Below are 18,864 nucleotides of genomic sequence, written 5' to 3' on the forward strand. Positions count from 1 at the left end.
TAACCTCATGCGCGAGCACATACTTTTCCACTCTGGAGAAGCATCTGGCCTATGCTCTTGCAAATTCCGCCGTGTAAATAGCGAATCCGCCATGGGGCGAATGCTTTGCTCTTAAAGGGAATGGGAGATGAGACTCTGATTGGTTTACTGCACGTTTTGCCCAGAACACACCCATGATTCATTGAGAGAATCGGGTCTACCCATTTAGACCATCGTTAAACTAATGTGGATGTGGACACGCCCGTAGTGCACCTGAACCGTGAGCTTTAGACCATGCGCTTAGATCATTAAATGAGGGCCCTAAGTGTGATTCATCTTTACTTTTACTGTTTTTGCTGTACTTTTGATTTGCAAAAAACAAGCCATGGAAGTGAACACAAAATTGCATTTACTTTAATTGTATTTGTAAAATTTAATTTGTCAAATTAATCATTTCAATTAATTAAATAGAAACCTTCTACAACAAAGTGTTTTTGGTTGTACGCAACAGAATTAATAACTTTTGCGGTTACACAAGTAAATCTGGAACCCCAGTGAGAGATTCAGTGAATGAATGAGGCGTTAGACTCGGTCAGTGTATGCTTAAGCTGCTTTGCAACAATGCAAAATTAAACTTAAGAAATACTAAAAAAGCACTATTGAGATACAATTTAAATTGGTTAGTTTACGAATTTGACTAAGCTGGTCGCAATATTTTTAGAAAATGGCAAGAATGAGGATATTTATTTTCTTTGTATTATTTTATAGCTTATCACATTGGAACATGAAAACAAGAAGAATGGGACAACAGCTTGTCTCATAGTCAAATGAGACTTGTTCGATCTACATTACAAATGTGTTTGTAAGGGAGCTTCTGTGATAGGACGTTCTGTATGTGTGGCAGTCAAATGCAGGGAAATGGACAGTGTTGTCATGAGATGTCTGGTGCTTGACTTTAGCTTTGGCTCTTTCTGTTTTGTTACATGTGTCCAGACCAGACAGATCAACCCCTACAGATCTCCCAGTAATGAATTTCCATTTGCTGGATTATTGTCTCAAGGAATTTCATATTAAATATATGTTCCAGTTGCTTAAGTCGGTCCCATTTGATTAAAGTGAAAGGGCTCCTAGAGAATTGCAGATGAACATGTTTGGACAGCAGAGAGCTGACCGATTTACTGCCTCATCTTGACTCCACCTCTTTAATGAAAGGGGAGGGGGGCTCTCCTGGGAAAAATATGTGTCGGGGGGATGTGCACCAACCTGTAAAAGGAATTAAGAGCATACTGCCATGTTTCATGAGCCAAATATGGCTATGTTGAGTGCCAGGAAGGGACGTAGAGGAGGAGGAATGTGTTTGCCTCCAAATGTTGAGGAAGCGATTTCTTAAAGAAATAGTTCAGCATTTTTTCAAATCACTATGGCGGCATCCGGGTTTGACGTCATTTACATTTGGATGCTTGAACATCAAGGATGTTTAAGGTTGAATCACTGTTCACCAGACCTGATGCACGCATCTACTAACATTTAGTGTATAGTAAGCAGTTTTGGGCAATACCCAAGATGATTTAAATTATTTTGAGGATACTGTTATTGTATTTTTTATTTTAGAGTTTGACAACCCAAGTTACTATTAACTATGAAAATAAGCAATTACAATGTGTTCCATTGAAGAAAGAAATTGAAATCAGAAACAACGGACGGCTTTAGTAAATAAATAAGACTTTTGACATTGAGAAATGAGGAGAAATGAATAACTAAGATAGCTTACCTGCCTGAAACCGAACATATGACAGACTCTGAAAGCTGTAGCCTACAGCATTTTCACTCACAAGTTTTGACTTGTTGACAAAAAAAGTATCCTGAAAGAATAAAGTTACTTTAACTTTTAAACTAAGCTGTATTAGCTTGACACTATATTTCTCTCTCTCACACAAAGTAATCAAAAGGTTTGATTTTTGCCACGAGAAACCTATTCATACAGTAACAAATTATACAATATTGCAAAATGCAATATTTCAGAATATTCATTTGTTTAACACAGCTGAGCTTGAAGCACAAATTAGCCAATATATTTAGTTAGCCAACAGTTAAATGACAGTGGATTTTTGTGGTTTGATTCTGTGGATATACTATGGTAATATGTGTGCCTGCCTGCCAATGACCCATATGTTTGCCATCTCAAACCTCCTGACCACTGAGCCACCTCAACAGGCAAGTTATTATTTTAGGTCAATGCTGTTCTGTGTCTCCTAGTTGATATGAAAATATAGTTTGTAATAAACACAGTGGTTGTCATGTAGCATTGTACATTCAAGTCAAACAGATCTGTCCGCTGTTGCAGTAGAGTGTTTTTCTTCAAGATTAATCAGAAGTAGCTTCTCTTTAGCTCTTTACTGCACTAGACAGGAAAATAAACTACTTGGTTATTAAAGGGGAATTTAAGGACCTTTATTTTAGCCGGGGCCGTGTGGTATGTAAACTGCACTACGTATTTATGGGTTATGTAATTTCCTCTACACCCCTGTCCGGTTGATGTTATAGCTTCCAAGACACACTTGCGTACTTTCAAAGCACTTGCATGACTGTTAATGCATATTTAGATATTATGTTAATTGGAATAAAACTGGCACTTCTGTTGCATGATGCAGTTATGTTTATTATCATTACACTGCATATAAATCGAAGTGATTAAATATCTGATGAAAAATGCCTTGATTCGTTTTAACTAGAATTTAGTTGTATTTGAATTACTGCATTAAATACTTTGTACTTACTACAATGAAATAATGGTTTTCTGTGACCCATTTACAATGTATTTGTGTATCTACACTACCGGTCAAAAGTTTAAAAGTAAAACATTCTCTTGATCTTAAAAATCGATTAATCTGAAGGTTAGAGATGCACCGATTTAAATTTTCTTGGCTGATTTCGGTTTCAAGTGAAACCTACCGATTCCGATTTTATATCCACAATTGACAGTATATGTAAAACCTTATTCACTTTTCTTCAATGCACATTTTTTCATATTAACAAATATTATTCTCATAAGACAAATTATTGAACATTACAATTTCCCTAAATGCAGTCCTCAAAGCTTCATTAAATTACAGAATCTTCTCTCAACTAAACAACTCTTTTTAAGAGAAATTTAAGAACTTGGTCACTGAGAAGACGTAGAAAAAAATCTAACTTAACAAATGTCTCTTAATTTAACCTTTTCTCTTTTGTATTCATCTCACAAAAGTCTAAGATTACAATCCTATGAATAATATAGTACTTTAACATTGCTTTGTTTTCTGCGATGTAAATACATTTTATTTTTCTTGTGTCTGTAGTATTAAAAGAAGTGGGTTGGTTCATTTAAGCTGCAACTTCAATAAAAAATTCAAAATCTTATAAATGAATTCTACACTGAAGATTGAAATGACATTTCTTATGTTAGTAAAGAACCGAATCACATATATAGGTTGATTTATTCATTATTTTATATTTTGGAATTTAAAAACAAGTCATTTTAGCATAGTTTCACCGTAAGACAAGCAATCAGGTTGAATGTCATTTATGTTTGTTTTACACAGAGTGAACGACTTGAACATGAGTTTAGAATGTGTAATGGTGCGTTCCAACCAGACGTGAATGAAGCATGAATGATTTACATGTTTAGTCAATGCAAAGATGCGATAGACATCCTGCGATGTGATTCGCACGAATGAGGTGGCATGAATGACGCAGCATGAATTGAGCGTCTCGGGCACAAGTTGAAAAATCTGAACTTTGGCGAATATTTGCAGCACGTAACCAATCAGGAGCTTGCTCTAGTATTGACGTGATTATGATGTAGCGAGTGGAGGCAGAAATCCGAAACAACAATGGAGGACAAAATCATCGTCGCCTGGTGTCAATAAGTTTCATTTCAGTAACAAGGATGTCTTCAGTTCTGACTCTTTATATAAAAAAAGCTCAGGTTCAAATTGATTTCTTAATTCATGACACCTTTAAATGAAAGATTTGTTGAATTTTGTTGTATATATATTTTTGACTAAATTAACAATTTGTTGAATGGGTCCTTCAGTTTGGTCACATTTAAACGAACCGTATGGTACTTTGACATCTAGCGGTTGAGCTATCCGAGTCAAAATTCAAAATACTTGAGACAAGTTTAGCCTAGTAATGGTTCTTCCTGTTTTTTTTTCATTGTTATCAAAATAAATCTACAGACACTCTATTGTTTGTGTTTTGTGTACTGGAAGTTCATTTGGGGTCACAAAAGTTAAGAAAGTTAAGATGAAACTGTTTATAGCTTGCTTTATGCCAGTGTATATATCGTAAGAAGACTAATGAAATTATCTAAAGGATCATCCTTCTCGGATTGTAATTTTATGTTCAGTAATTTCCTGTAAACCTTGAAACGTCCTGTTGAGTGTGAAGATTGAAGTTTATTTAAAACCTGTACCAAGTAATGCAGTCTGAGCAAGATCTGACAGCTTGTGTAAACGTCTATAAAACATGACACAATTTGATAGGGAAAGACCCTTAAAGTCCCAAGAGTCCCTTGAGGTTGCTTCTTTTTCTTCTTTTGTCCAAACACCCATCTGCCAGTCTGCTTGTGCTTTATTCAGAATGACTCACTTGTTATTACACCATGACTGTTCAACATTCCCATTGTGTCGTCAGTGAGATTGTAAACCAAGTGAAGAGAGAGGAACAGAGCACGCTTGTGCTAATAAACTGGAGATGGAGGAAGAAAGTCTTCGAGGCAGATTAGTGGGCTTGACTCTGCTTGTTAGTGTTCAAGGGCAGTTGCCTTATACAGACATTTCTCCAGACGTTCATCAAGGCCATTGTTAGTAGACTGTGGCAGCGTTTGGTGTTAAGATGAGGTTTAATGTGCTGTAAATTAGTGGCGGCTGATCTGGGTTTCAATTCACTTCTGATGTGGGTTTTTCAGTTTAAGGCATTTAACATTGCTGAAAGTAAGGAACATTTATTTTACACAATATATGCTTAAACATTTCTTTAAAAAATTAAGATGAATGTAAATGCAAATCAATAGCTTGCTTTCGACTGTCGGGCCAGGGCTTTCCTCGAGGCCGTGCCAGTAGCCTCGGGCTTCTAGCTGTGAAGGCAAAAATCAAGTTGTGTCTCCAATGACTGCGGGATATTATATATGTAATGATTATATAAATCTGAGCAAGCTGACAAAACGTACGCTTTTCAATCCCGGACACGAGCACACCTTCATCCTTCAGAGAGAGGCCTACTAGCCTCTTAAGATGATGGCAAATGTTTTTGCATAATCGCATGAATGTAAATGCAATCAACCAAACATTGCTCGATTAATCTACCTGGTCAACCTTTGCTTTAACCTTTGATGTTCCAAATTTAACATGTTTTAAACATGTTACTGACATTGAAGGTGTATTTTATTGAGTTAAAATACTGTAATGGCTTTATACTGCTCTATGATGAAATCCTGATTTGTCTGATCTGGTGTTCTTTTATTCTTTAAAGGGACAGTTCACCCAGAAATAAAAATACTGTCATAATTTACTCACCCTCTGTTTGTTCTGAACCTGTATAAATTACTTTCTGTTGAACCATAGCTATAAAAATTTTAATGGTATTCAAAGGTGACCCAGAGCAGTTTGCTTTCTTCAAAATAACATATTTTGTGTTCAACAGAACAAAAACTTTTATACAATCTTTTGTTTTACTATGGTAATGAATGAGGTACCATAAATGAAAATGAAAAGCATTCTACCAAATATCTTTCTTTGTGTTCAACAAAACAAAGACATTTAATCAGGTTCGGAACAACTTGAGGGTGAGTAAATGCTTAATTTTATTTTTTTTGGTTAACTGTCCCTTTAAGCCTGATGTTCAGATTTACATAAATTTTATACATAAATATTGCTAAATTAATTACTCACAAATAGGGAAAAACCCAGGATAACTTTCTTGTCAATAATAATGTAATGTGCAACCCACAGTATCAATAATCATAATAAATCAATGAAAAATAGAATATACCGTTTAAAATTTTTGTGGCTGAAATATAAATGTCTATTACAGTATGTTTAAGCAAACGTTTTTTAAATGCAGTTGAATGCAATATTGAAGAAGATGAGATGATTGCTAACCAAAACTCTTACAAATAATTTGTTGCTAACCACTCAAAACAATAAATGAATAAAAACATTTTTTATTTAAGATAAATCACGGTCACAACGAATGACTTTAAGGCATTGGCCATTGGTATGTCGAAAATCCTTAAGACATTGACCCATATAACAATATTTGCAGTGCTGCAATACAATATGAGTAATAATAGTCAAGCAGGATAGAGCTCCACATTTGTTGTCGTCTTTGTATAAGTGTGAGAGAGACACAATATAATTTCATTAATAATTCACAACACATTCAGTTTGGTCCCCATTTCTAGCGCTTTCCATGTATAAAAAATATAGGAGCGAGCGCACAAATTGCGGGTCTGGGCGAGAGTGAAACACATGGAATGGGCGGGATTGGTCAGAAATTCACTGGGAGCGGGTGCGAGCAGGTATGCAATACTACTCTATAGGCAAGATTAATATAGAGATGGAGATTGGCAGAAACTCTGTGTTCAAGTGCACCTTTAATCATTTGTAAATATAATGTCATATAATGTATTATTTTAAAATACCTTATTATTTTTGAGTGATTATACTCTGGGAATATCATGCCTTGGAATCTAGCTGTTGGCCAATCGGAATCAAGTATTTCAGAGTGCCGTCTAATAATAGACAACAAAATAAGCTATTAAGGTTTTGAAGTTTGTCAAGGATTTAGTTCATAACTCTAAATAATGAAAAATGTGGTAAGAGCATTGCGTCAACAACGCAAGGTTGTGGGTTCGATCCCAGGGGATTGCAGATACCTATGTAAAAAAATGTATAGGATAATGCTTGGTAAATCGCTTTGGATAAAAGCGTCTGCCAAATGCCTGAATGTAAATGTAACATTCCTTTTATTAGCAATGTAGACATTAGAGTGTGATGAACCTTCTGTTTGTTTCTGATCCATTTCTCCAGAGACAGTAAAAACAGTACAGACCAAATGTGCAGCCACATGTGCACTATGGCCCCGCTTACAGCAGGTCTTGATGCTCAATTCTGATTTGTTGCCTATATCTGTCCGTTTACACATCCAATTGTGACTCATATCAGATTTACATGCTTATACTTGCCAACCATTTGAAACTAGGGATGCTCCGATCCGATATTCGTATCGGGTATCGGCGTCGATACGTAATAAAATTCTAGATCGGGTATCGGTGCAATTTGTCACCGATACCCGATCTGACATAAAATTTGTGCTAGACGATGTAAAAGTTCATGGAGACACCGGCGCTTAAACTCTCTCGTGGGCCGATGTGCATTGCGCAACGTGCGACATCATACGCTAGCAACGTGCGACATCATACGCTAGCAACGTGCGACATCATACACTAGCAACGTGCGACATCATACGCTAGCAACGTGCTCTGTACGTAGTGCACGTGAACAAGTGAACAGCAGCAAACGGCATGGAGCGAGCCAAAATATCTGTCATTTGGAGTTATTTTACAACAGCTACGCCAATAAGTTCCACCGCTTTCATTGTTATGGATGGGCAACCGCTGTCCGTCGTTGCGAATAATGGCTTCAGACTCCTTATAAACCACCTGGAGCCGCAGTACGACACGCCGAAGCGTAAATATTTATCTGATATTTATCTCTACCTGAACTGTACCGAAAAGTCTGCAAACACATATCCGAAAAAATTAAAGATGTCAATGCGGTGAGTTTTACAACCGATATCTGGAGCTGCGACGTGTCCCCCGTGTCGCTTTTAAGTTTAACCGCACACTGGTTGGATGAGAATTTTGTGCCACAAAATGCCACGTTAAATGCAACAAACATGTGCAGTTTTACTAAGCTAGGGAAGCTAGTGTTTTATTCATCTGTTTCTGTGTTGGATGTTAAATTTTATTTTCTCTAAACTTTAGTTTAGTTAAGTGGACTTTGCTTTAGTGACTAAAGCATTAAAAAGATCTGATTCATGTTATTTTAAATATATCTAAAGCAGTAAAGCTAGAACTTTTTTTGCTCAATTTCACCTGCTTTATTGCGAATTGATTTTTTAATTATTTTTGCACTTTCTTAAAAATTATTAAGAGATTTTGTTTCCATTTATTTATACCCGTTTATCAAGCTAGTGAAGCTGTTGTTTTATTCAGCTGCTTAATTTGCACCTTAATTTTGAATGTCTTTTGTCCAAAGATAGTGAAAAGTTTTGTTTTATTTTTCATTTGTTTTGCACCGGTGCTGGTTTAATAAACTATTTACAAAATTTGTGAATCATTAGTTTGTTATTTTGTTTTACGGGGTCAGGAAATTTATGTTAAGTCGAGCCTGATGTCTTGTACTGCAATGCACATAGTTTATTAAGTAATTGTGCACTTTACATTTTTTACCTTAGTATCGGATCGGTACTCGGTATCGGCCAATACTGAATCTCAGGTATCGGAATCGGTATCGGAAGCAAAAAAGGTGGATCGGAGCATCCCTATTTGAAACATTGCGCATGCGTGAACGCTGGTTCTTGCACAAAGATTACTCACTATTCATGATGACAAATATAAAATGTGCTTGATGTTAGCTTTGAGATATATGACAAGTTCGCCATACATTAAATAGATTTTGAGGCGGAGGAAAAGGAAAAGAGACAACATTGCAGCCTGCGTATATGCTTTATTGTGTCCTCCTCAACCATTGAGAGGAATATCTGTGTGCGAGAGAGATCTCAGGACTGGTGGGAGCATATTGTGACCACTGCCCTGCATTTTCCTCCTCCATCATGTTTCCTGCATTGTTGTCAATTACCCGCCTCCACACATTCTTCATCCTGATGATAGCCTATGTTATAAAACTGCGGAGAAGTACCAAATTGTCGCCGTTTTAATGACGTATAGAACGCAATATCAGATTTATTTCCACAATATGAATAAGGCCTGAAACTGATCTCTAAATATCAGAATGCATGTGTTTTTTGTCCTGTTTACACTATGGTGGGCCATATCCGATCTGTGTCACATTGAAGGAAAAAATTGGGTTACATTTAACTGATGAATCTATGGTCTGATGCTATCACTGTGCAAGCGGCAGCCGAAGGAAATCACTGTGCACGCAGCACCCTGATAGTGGCCATTTCTCAATTCCAAGAATGCAAGGAACGGACTTGTGTAGACCGGTCTTGCGAGGCAGGCTCGGAAGAATGAACGTTGATGGCCTGTGATGTCACTCTGCACACAGAGGCGTGTAATGGGAATGTTCACATGGAGTCTTAATAATATCACTTAACATTGGCCTTATGATCTCATTGTCTACGCAGTGACCTGATGATGATCATTGATTTACAGTACCCTCATATTGTTTCAGACTCATTTTCTTTTTTTTCCATGACAAGCAATTTAGACATTTTGGAAAAAAAACGAATTAAAGTGTCTTATAAGTAAACCTTCTGCTGTATGTCAAGTTATTCAAAGCATTTTATTCACTGAAATCTCTTCTATAATGGTCAAATTCGTAGGCATACAAAGTTTTAAACATGATATGCACAAATGAGTTATGCCAGGTTTGACATCAGTTTTAAAAAAAGATCTTGTCTCTTATCTGAATGTATTGTGCGAACTAAAAGCATATGCATCATGACTAGCTTGAAAACCAGGTGAATCCTTATAACCAAGTGAGCCGTCCGTTTAATATCTTAAAAACATGCTCCGTCTGTGAATGTATTTCATGTATAGGTGTCACTTGTAATGCGGTACGTTTGAAGGGTCTAGAATTGGATGGAATGCTGAGCACTTCCGCTCTTTGTCCACCTCCATTGTTGATACTCGTAAGGCCTGTTTCAATCAGACAGACTTCTCCTCCTACCTCACACGTTTCTACACACATTTGTCTCTTTGTTCATTAATGTCCTGGTCTCCCGTCCCCCTCCTATTGTCATCTTCATTTACTCCCTTGTTTTGTAAACCCTTGCAGTTTTAGGTGCATTTTAGCTGAAATGAATGTAAATTAAGTTTTAATGACATCTGTCTTTTTTTCCTCTATCACTTGCGCAGTGAATCAAGCATCTGTCAGGCGCGGGCCACCGTGATGATCTACGATGATGCCAATAAGAAGTGGGTCCCTGCCGGCACAGGCGCCCAGGCTTTCAGCAGGGTCCAGATATACCACAATCCAAGCAATAACGCCTTCAGGGTGGTGGGACGCAAGATGCAAACTGACCAGCAGGTGAGCAGCAAACCTCAAACAAACATTTTTGTTAAGATACTGCAGGGGGTTGATTTATTCAGGGAAAATGATCCAACAATTTTGGGTTTTGCCTCAAACTTTTAATTATTGCTTTGAAGAACTCTCCTAAAAATCAATAGTCAGACACTGTCCTCCCATAGTCACACTGTTCACCCGAAAATTTTAATATTATTTTATTCTTTCACCATTATTTGGGTCCGAATCTGTTTTTAAATCTGTGGTTCACAAGATGGTTTGTATAGGGGAAAAAGTTGCAGTATACCTAAAACACTGAATCAATATTCTCATACCGAAAATGTATATTATTATCAACCTTATTTGTATAATTCTCTAATGAAAATAGATTGACCCAAAATTGAATTAGAATGTTTTATTAGGGCCCAGTTGCAAAAACTAAACTGCTAAATTCAGACTACATCTTAACAACAATTCTCACTGACTAGCACTTAGTTAGTACTAATCAGTCTTTACATTTGGTCATTACTTTCAATTAGTCTTATACAGTCTAATGTTGCAATTAGCCCAATCAACCTTTTATATAACTGTTTTAAAGAAGTTATGACCAGTCTTGAAGAAAAAAATGTCATTGTCTAATCCAGTGGTCCTCAAACTGGGTGCCCCAATATGGATCCAGGGGGGACACAGATTTTGTGGCATTTAATGAAATTTTATGCAGTCGAACATCAGAAAAATAAGACCAACCAAAATAATTTATGTTTTAGCTTTGAATAACTTAATATTTTTTTGGTTTAATTACGATTATAAGTTTAAGATTATAAATCTTTATTTGTGGGGCCACAAAGCGATGCACTCTACACAAAGGACACCTTACAACGAACACGTTTGAGAACAACTGGTCTTTGCAACCACTGGTCTTGCATTGCATGCAACCGGCCCCAGGTCAACTAAAATCCAAACACAACAAGCTAAATATGTAATTTCACACTAAACCTTAATGCGTATAAGAAAAGACTGAAAAAAATGAACAAAAAATATGCATCAAATTGGCGTGTTTGTGATTTTGTGAGGGGTTTTATATGGCTTTGTGTGAAAAGCAAGAAATTGCAAATTGGATAAAAATTTAAGTGAACATTAGGCCTCTGCTATAGCTCTGAAATGTCACAGATATGATGTGTTTTGTATCAACTGCTTTAACTGACAAAACGAGAGACCATTCTCAATTACCTTCATCTTCATCTTGACTTCTGTCTGTCCCCCAATCCCCCCGCCCGGCTCCAGTCGCCCGCTATACTCGCAGACACAACTGCTCCCCAGAGAGGACTCTTAAAGTGGATGCTGTTTCCTGTAAGATAGTTGGAAAGCCAAATCATTTCCTGTGCCAGTTAGACCCCCCTCCAGCCTTTCCCATGACTGTACCTCTTTACTGCCCATCTGTCTGTTTCTCACTGTCTGAATGACTTCTGTCACTTTCTTCACAACTCTGCTTCTCAGAGAACTGATAATCTGTGTGGGTTTGGGTATCTTAATGACTGTACATCTGTGTGGACATATATTAAACTTCTGTTTTAAAGCTCTCTCTCTCTCCTCGCTCTCTCCCTCTCTTGTTCAGTACTATATTCAGTACTATAAAGCAAACCGAGAATGTGACATCAGCACATTTACTGGAGGCAAACTCTCTCTCTCTCTCTCTCTCTCTCTCTCTCTCTCTCTCTCTCACACACACTCAAACACACACACGCTCATGTGTTCAATGGAGGTAGAGCCTCCTGCTGGATGAGCTGTGAATGCTGATGGAAGCTGGTTCATGCTGATGGAATACACAAATATCTTTACAAATCAGTCACTTCAGGGTTGAATTAATTTGAGGGCAGGTAGAAGCAAATCTTATGGTGCATTCAAATATATATGTCAGTGACAAAATAAGGATTTTAAAGATGATAAAATCCTGATAAAACAAATTTATTTGCCACACACTGGCTTTGGAAATATTTAGTAATTTCAGATATATATTTTTAATCAAATATTTTTAATATATAATATCATGTAATATAATATATTTTAAATAACAATAATATGATTATTAAGAAATATGTTTGTATTACACGTATAAATATTTTAAAACCGTTTCATTATTATTGATTACTGTAATATAGTGTAAGAAAAAACATTGTTCCCAACAACAACAATAAAACATTTCATGCAGCAATCCTTTCCTAGATCTCTGAAGTAATATATGTTCGCCAATTGTATAATTTAACCTCTCTGGTACAGGTGGTGATAAACTGTCCTATCGTAAAGGGGTTAAAATATAATCAGGCCACGCCCAACTTCCACCAGTGGCGGGATGCCCGCCAAGTTTGGGGTCTGAATTTTGGCAGCAAGGAAGATGCGATGTTGTTTGCCAACGGCATGTTGCATGCGCTTGAGGTCATCAGCGCCATACCTGACGGAGGTGACAAACACACACACTTTTTCACGGCAATTTGACAAAGCAAAACTGTTCATGTGTAATGAATCAAACCATTAAAAACTACATTTTTCAGGATACCCCATTCGACCTGTGTCAAACGGACCGTCTCCTGAAGAACTGGAGCAACAGAGAAGGTACAAGGATATTTCTGTCTGGCCAATATTTGCTTAAAATTTTTGTAATATCTTTTTTTGCCTCTTTTTTTGGCATCATGTGAATTGCGTGAACCTTTTTTTCTTGTGTCACTGCTTGACCTTAAGGACTGCTTGATTAACTGGTATTAACTCTATCGGTATCGCTTTCCATGAGCCCCTGAAGTGATGTGGTGAAAGACTAGGTCAAGACTTCTGACTTATCCTCTCCCGTCTTGTAAACTTACATTTTGTAATTTTTGTTGACTGTGTAGTGGAGAGAGATTAAAGCTTCATGTAATTGACTTGCCTTCATTTCTTTTTAAACGCAAAGGAAGAAATCAGGTGCTTCCGAGATCTTAAAACTCATTGCCAATCTGTATTTTCTCTTTAATTTGTGCCAAGATCAGTTCAGAGAAACTAGTTTGGCATTGTTGTCAGACCTTTTATGATACACAGGGCCGTCTCCATCACGAGTCGTGGGACACATGGGAATAGGCCACCTCTCCCCTGGGCCCAATAAAAGATCGTAGTGGGCTGTCCCTGTCACGGGTCCGAGACAATAACTCCAGTTACCTCCCCCTGACAGTTTTCAAAACATATACAGCCACCGGAAAACAAATCTGAGGCTGTATATTTTTTGGTCTAGTAGATCATCTGCTCCCTGATGTGGGCGAGCAAAAGGTCTGTGTGTAAATAACAGCCGCTTGCACAGTTTAACTGGTGCGAGCTTTAACACTATTGGAAAACCGCAATCCTTATCTTTATAACGAAATCCCACATGGCCAGTAAGCGATTTATTTTACATAATTTATTCAAATATTGATGTCGGGGATGTATGTTGATTGTAGTGTTTACTTTGAGTTAATACATTTGTAGCTTGAATATGCAATATGAGTTAACAGTTCTCCTAAACAGCTGTTAAAGCTGTAGCCTCGCTTGAAATGAATAGATGCTTGGATCAGAAAAGGGTATTCCTTACCGTGACCACTTGATAACTTCTTGATATTCTTGCTGGAGAAATCACACACATTACATTTCAACATTTGGACGTGTAACAAAGCAAGAAGAGTTCTGATGAAGGCAAAAAACATTTTGTCCTGAATGTGGTCAATCTCTTCCCTTTTCAGGAGTGGACAACTGAAAAGCAGCTTTTATGAGACCAAGCACCAGAACATGCCTCTCTCTCTCTCTCTCTCTCTCTCTCTCTCTCTTTTTCTCTGTGTTGTTATGGTTACCTTGATGAAAGGCTTTACGTGAAATCTGTTGACTCATGCCTTGACTTGACTGAAATGTTTTGAATGGTTTACTGATAGACGTGACTTAACTTGAAACTCGACGTTGCAGTCTTGTAAATTTGTAGTACTTTTGTCTGTGTTCATGCGTATTTCAAGCTATGGCTATACAAGTCAGAATTATACTTGAATGTTATTTAAAAAAAATATTCGGGTGATTTATTGTAATCTGTGTGCTTTGAATATTCTTAGTGAAGGCGTGGGACTGTGTTTTGACTTTGTGTTGCTTTAAAAGGGCTGTTTGCATACTTTGTTGTTTTTTAGGTGTGTAGCCGTAACTAACTGGGTGAAGGGTGGGAATGACTCTAGAGTACCCAGAACAATTCCAGTAGAAGTAACATTACATTTGTTTTGTTGAAAAACAAAAAAAGAAATGGAAAATGATGTTCTATGCTAACACAAATTTTACATATTTCAATCTGTGGTTTTCTCCACCATTGCCAAAATTCTAAAGCTCTGCTGTGAAAGCAAACAGCGAGAATTCAGCAGGAAACAAAAATCTGTTCAAATGAAGTTGAAGTAGAACTGTTAGACGCGAAAAAGGAACAGACAGGCTGGTACTGTATAGATGAGGATAAGATGCCTGGGCCACATTGTTAACTTTTCTTGTGTCATCACCTGAGAAACTTGATGAGAAAGACCTATATTTGATATTCCTCAAAACCAGCCTTTTGCTCGGTTAAAAAACTCAGATTTGACAGTCTGAATTTGACATGTCTAAATGAAAATTACATAGTTACAGCATTAGGTGTTTAAGAGCAGTTGGTATTATAGACACATCTTCTTAACTTCTTAATTTGGGAGCAACGCAAGACGACACATCTATATGGAAAACGTGTTGTGATACCCCTGCATTTGCTCCATTCTGTTGCTCACCGTCTTGATGGTTTTGAACACACAAATGTGTTTTGTGTGAATGCTCTAGGACTCTTTGGTTGGCAACCAAGCATGACAAAATTTTGGAACCATAGACCATATTCTTTTTACATTTGAAACTGTTTGGTTTCAATGAAATAATCAAAATAATCTCAACTTGAAACCTTCTCAATGTCTGACCCATACTGTAGATTGGAACAGCAAGAGAGAGAGAGACAAGAGAGAGAGAGACAAGAGCGAGAACGACAGGAAAGGGAGCGACAAGCAGCCTCAGGTCAGTATCACTCATACTAAATAAATAGTTTACCAATAAAAAATTACAAATCAAATTCCAAATTCCAGCTCTACACCCTCTACAGGGTGCTGGAGGGTTCATGGGAGTTTGCTCAACCAATCCACATGTGTTTTGTGGATTTGGAGAAGGCATTCGACTGTGTCCCTCGTGGCATCCTGTGGAGGGTGCTTCGGGAGTATGGGGTCTGTGGTCCTTTGCTAAGGGCTGTCAGATCCCTGTACGGCCGAAGCAGGAGCTTGGTTCGCATTGCCGGCAGTAAGTCGGACTTGTTCCCAGTGCATGTCGGACTCCGGCAGGGCTGCCCTTTGTCACCGGTTCTGTTCGTAGTTTTTATGGACAGAATTTCTAGGCGCAGCCAGGGGCCGGAGGGTGTCAGGTTTGGGGACCACACGATCTCATCTCTGCTATTTGCGGATGATGTTGTCGTGTTGGCCCCTTCAAACCAGGACCTTCAGCATGCACTGGGACGGTTTACAGCAGAGTGTGAAGCGGCTGGAATGAAAATCAGTACCTCCAAATCCGAGGCCATGGTCCTCAGTCGGAAAAGGGTGGCTTGCCCACTTCAGGTTGGTGGAGAGTTCCTTCCTCAAGTGGAGGAGTTTAAGTATCTCGGGGTCTTGTTCACCAGTGAGGGAAGGATGGAACGGGAGATTGACAGACGGATCGGTGCAGCTTCTGCAGTAATGTGGTCGATGTACCGGTCCGTCGTGGTGAAGAAAGAGTCTCAATTTACCGGTCAATCTACGTTCCTACTCTCACCTATGGTCATGAGCTTTGGGTCATGACCGAAAGGACAAGATCCCGGATACAGGCGGCTGAAATGAGCTTCCTCCGCAGGGTGGCTGGGCGATCCCTTAGAGATAGGGTGAGAAGCTCGGTCACCCGGGAGGAGCTCGGAGTAGAGCCGCTGCTCCTCGACATCGAGAGGGGTCAGCTGAGGTGGCTTGGGCATCTGTTACGGATGCCTACTGGACGCCTTCCCCGGAAGGTGCTCCGGGCCCGTCCGACCGGGAGGAGACCCCGGGGAAGACCTAGGACACGCTGGTGGGACTATGTCTCCCGGCTGGCCTGGGAACGCCTCGGTGTCCCCCCGGAAGAGCTGGAGGAAGTGTCTAGGGTGAGGGATGTCTGGGCATCTCTGCTTAGACTGCTGCCCCCGCGACCCGGCCCCGGATAAGCGGTAGAAAATGAATGAATGAATGAATGAATTCCAAATTCTTTGGAACATAAATGAAAAATTTAAGCAACTAAAAGCCAGGGAAACAGATTCTTTTTTTATTAACTGAGAGTAAATGGTGATTTATGTTCATAGAAGAAACAAATTTAGTTGTTTAAGTTTTATGGCGTAACTCTGTTTTCATTTAAATATTTTGAACACTATAAATATGAAAACTGCTTTAAGTACCAAGGGCACTAAAAAATGATTGCCGATCATTCTTGCTGTCTGTTCCTTTTTGTTGTCCTTTATGGTATTTATCAGGAGACCCAATAAAAACATTACAAACATTTGTTTGTTATTTATGTACTGTTATTCCACAGTAATCATTCCTCCAGCACCACCTCTGGCCCCTGGAGGACCTCCAGCTCCCCCTGGACCTCCACCCCCCCCTGGACCTCCTCCATCTGGACCTACTCCATCTGGACCTCCCCCACCACCTGGGCCTCCCCCTTTAGGTGGCGGAGCCCCGCCGCCACCTGCTCCTCCATTGCCCTCTGCTGGAGGAGGTGGGGGCGGAGGACTAGAAGGCGGTGGTCTGGCAGCTGCCCTGGCTGGAGCCAAACTCCGAAAAGTCCCCAAGGTGAGAAAAAATTACTTTTTCTTTTTACATGTTCTCACCCTTTTGAAATTTCAAACATTTTAAAATAATTGGTCCCCATTTGACCATTTTATGAACGCAAAACCAATGCGAGACCGACAATTTTGGTTACCAGCATTCTTTTGTGTTTTGTGTTTAGAAAGCTATACAGGTTTGAAATGTTAAAAGGGTCATTTTTAGGTTTGGTCGAGAGGGGATACAGCTACCACCACTGGGCATGCACACTTTAATACCGCATAATAATTGTCAAGCTTAAAAGAGTTGATTATAATTTTTTATTGTTAGGTTTAGAGTTATTATATGGTGAGATTTTGCACCACTAGCAACAACCCTTTAAAACTTAGAAAAAGTGATGTATCACTTCCTACTTTAATGTTACAAAATACACATTTGTGTATTGTATACACTTATTAAAAACATTTAAATTTAGTGTGTTTACTTGTTAAAATACAAAGGATGATCAAGTATTGCAAACGTAATGCTGCCCTCTGCAGGATGATGCTGGCAGTGCAGGTGGAGGTTCTGGTGTTGGCGGAGGCAGCAGTGGCAGCAGCAATAGTGCAGGCAGCGTTGCAGCAACTCCCAAAGCAGACAGCAGTCGCAGCAGTGTGTCTATGCCCAGTGGAGGAGGAGGCCTGATGGGCGAGATGAGCGCTATACTGGCACGACGGTCAGTAAAATACACAACTTTGTTAATCACTTTACTTTGTGAAAGCACATTTTCAGTCTATTACCGCATATAATAATGTTGACTTCCTCAAAATAAACTCATAAAATGTGTTTTAAGTACTGCACATACAATATAACTTTATGAGGCCAGTGTTTTTAAACCATATATTTTTGTTAAAGCACTAAAAATTAATTCTCGGTAGAACGCGAATTAAGTGATTTGCGAGAGTAAATTACATACAAAGTCAATGCAAATACGTGAATAGATGCAAACTCGCAGCAGGCTATGCAAATGATGTGAATCAAGCGCTGCTACTGCCGCGAACATGTCAATTGTGTGTTCTGCACAAGAAATTCGGGCAAAGAGAAATTTGGGCAAGGAGCTCATTGACACCTACTGAAAATAATTCTTTATTTTATATAATTATTTGTTTTTGGTCTTGAAAACATTGGATTACTGCACAAAGTGGGTTAGAACCCCACACAAGTCTCATATTTAAGACATATACGGTTAAGCGTTGATAATACTTGCTCCCTGCGTGCCATTTATATCATCATCACTTTTATTACAGACTCGAAGTCCAATTAAAAAAATTACTAGCAAACAAATGACATAAAGCACATATATTCATAAATAACTGTACAGCATATTACTGTCATTTCATTTCGCCCATTGAGGAGTTTTTAACAGAAGAAATTGCTAATTGGTTTTATTGGTTGTGTGTACAAGTGTTACATCACGACTAATCATTTGTACTGACTGTTTTATTGTGTTCGTTTAAACAGGAGAAAAGCAACAGATAAAGGAGAGAAGCCGCCTCCTAAAGCAGAAGAGCCCAATAATGTAAGAGCACCATCATATTGATAAGGACTCATTATGGATAATATGACAAAAGATTATGTCAATATCCAGAAAATGTTTTAAAGACATTTATAGCTTGTCAAGAGACATGACACAGAATATGGCTGCTATTAGTGTAATTGCAAGTATAACAATTGAGTTAAGCAGCCAGCAGTATAACTGAATGCTG

General features: G+C 38.5%; 1 protein-coding gene across 2 annotated transcripts in view; it reads left to right on the plus strand.

Annotated features, from left to right (window-relative positions):
* Window positions 1-18,864, plus strand: part of vaspb (vasodilator stimulated phosphoprotein b) — a 34,493-nt gene that overhangs the window by 12,341 nt on the left and 3,288 nt on the right. For both annotated transcript variants that reach the window (XM_079466140.1, XM_079466139.1), the window contains exons 2-8: window positions 10,127-10,298; window positions 12,552-12,732; window positions 12,824-12,884; window positions 15,244-15,326; window positions 16,887-17,146; window positions 17,659-17,834; window positions 18,620-18,677. In XM_079466140.1, coding sequence (XP_079322266.1) covers window positions 10,127-10,298; window positions 12,552-12,732; window positions 12,824-12,884; window positions 15,244-15,326; window positions 16,887-17,146; window positions 17,659-17,834; window positions 18,620-18,677 — 991 coding nt within the window. The remainder of the gene's footprint in view (window positions 1-10,126; window positions 10,299-12,551; window positions 12,733-12,823; window positions 12,885-15,243; window positions 15,327-16,886; window positions 17,147-17,658; window positions 17,835-18,619; window positions 18,678-18,864) is intronic.

This window comes from Barbatula barbatula, assembly GCF_947034865.1.
Source record: "Barbatula barbatula genome assembly, chromosome: 10".
In the NCBI taxonomy this organism is placed as follows: domain Eukaryota; kingdom Metazoa; phylum Chordata; class Actinopteri; order Cypriniformes; family Nemacheilidae; genus Barbatula; species Barbatula barbatula.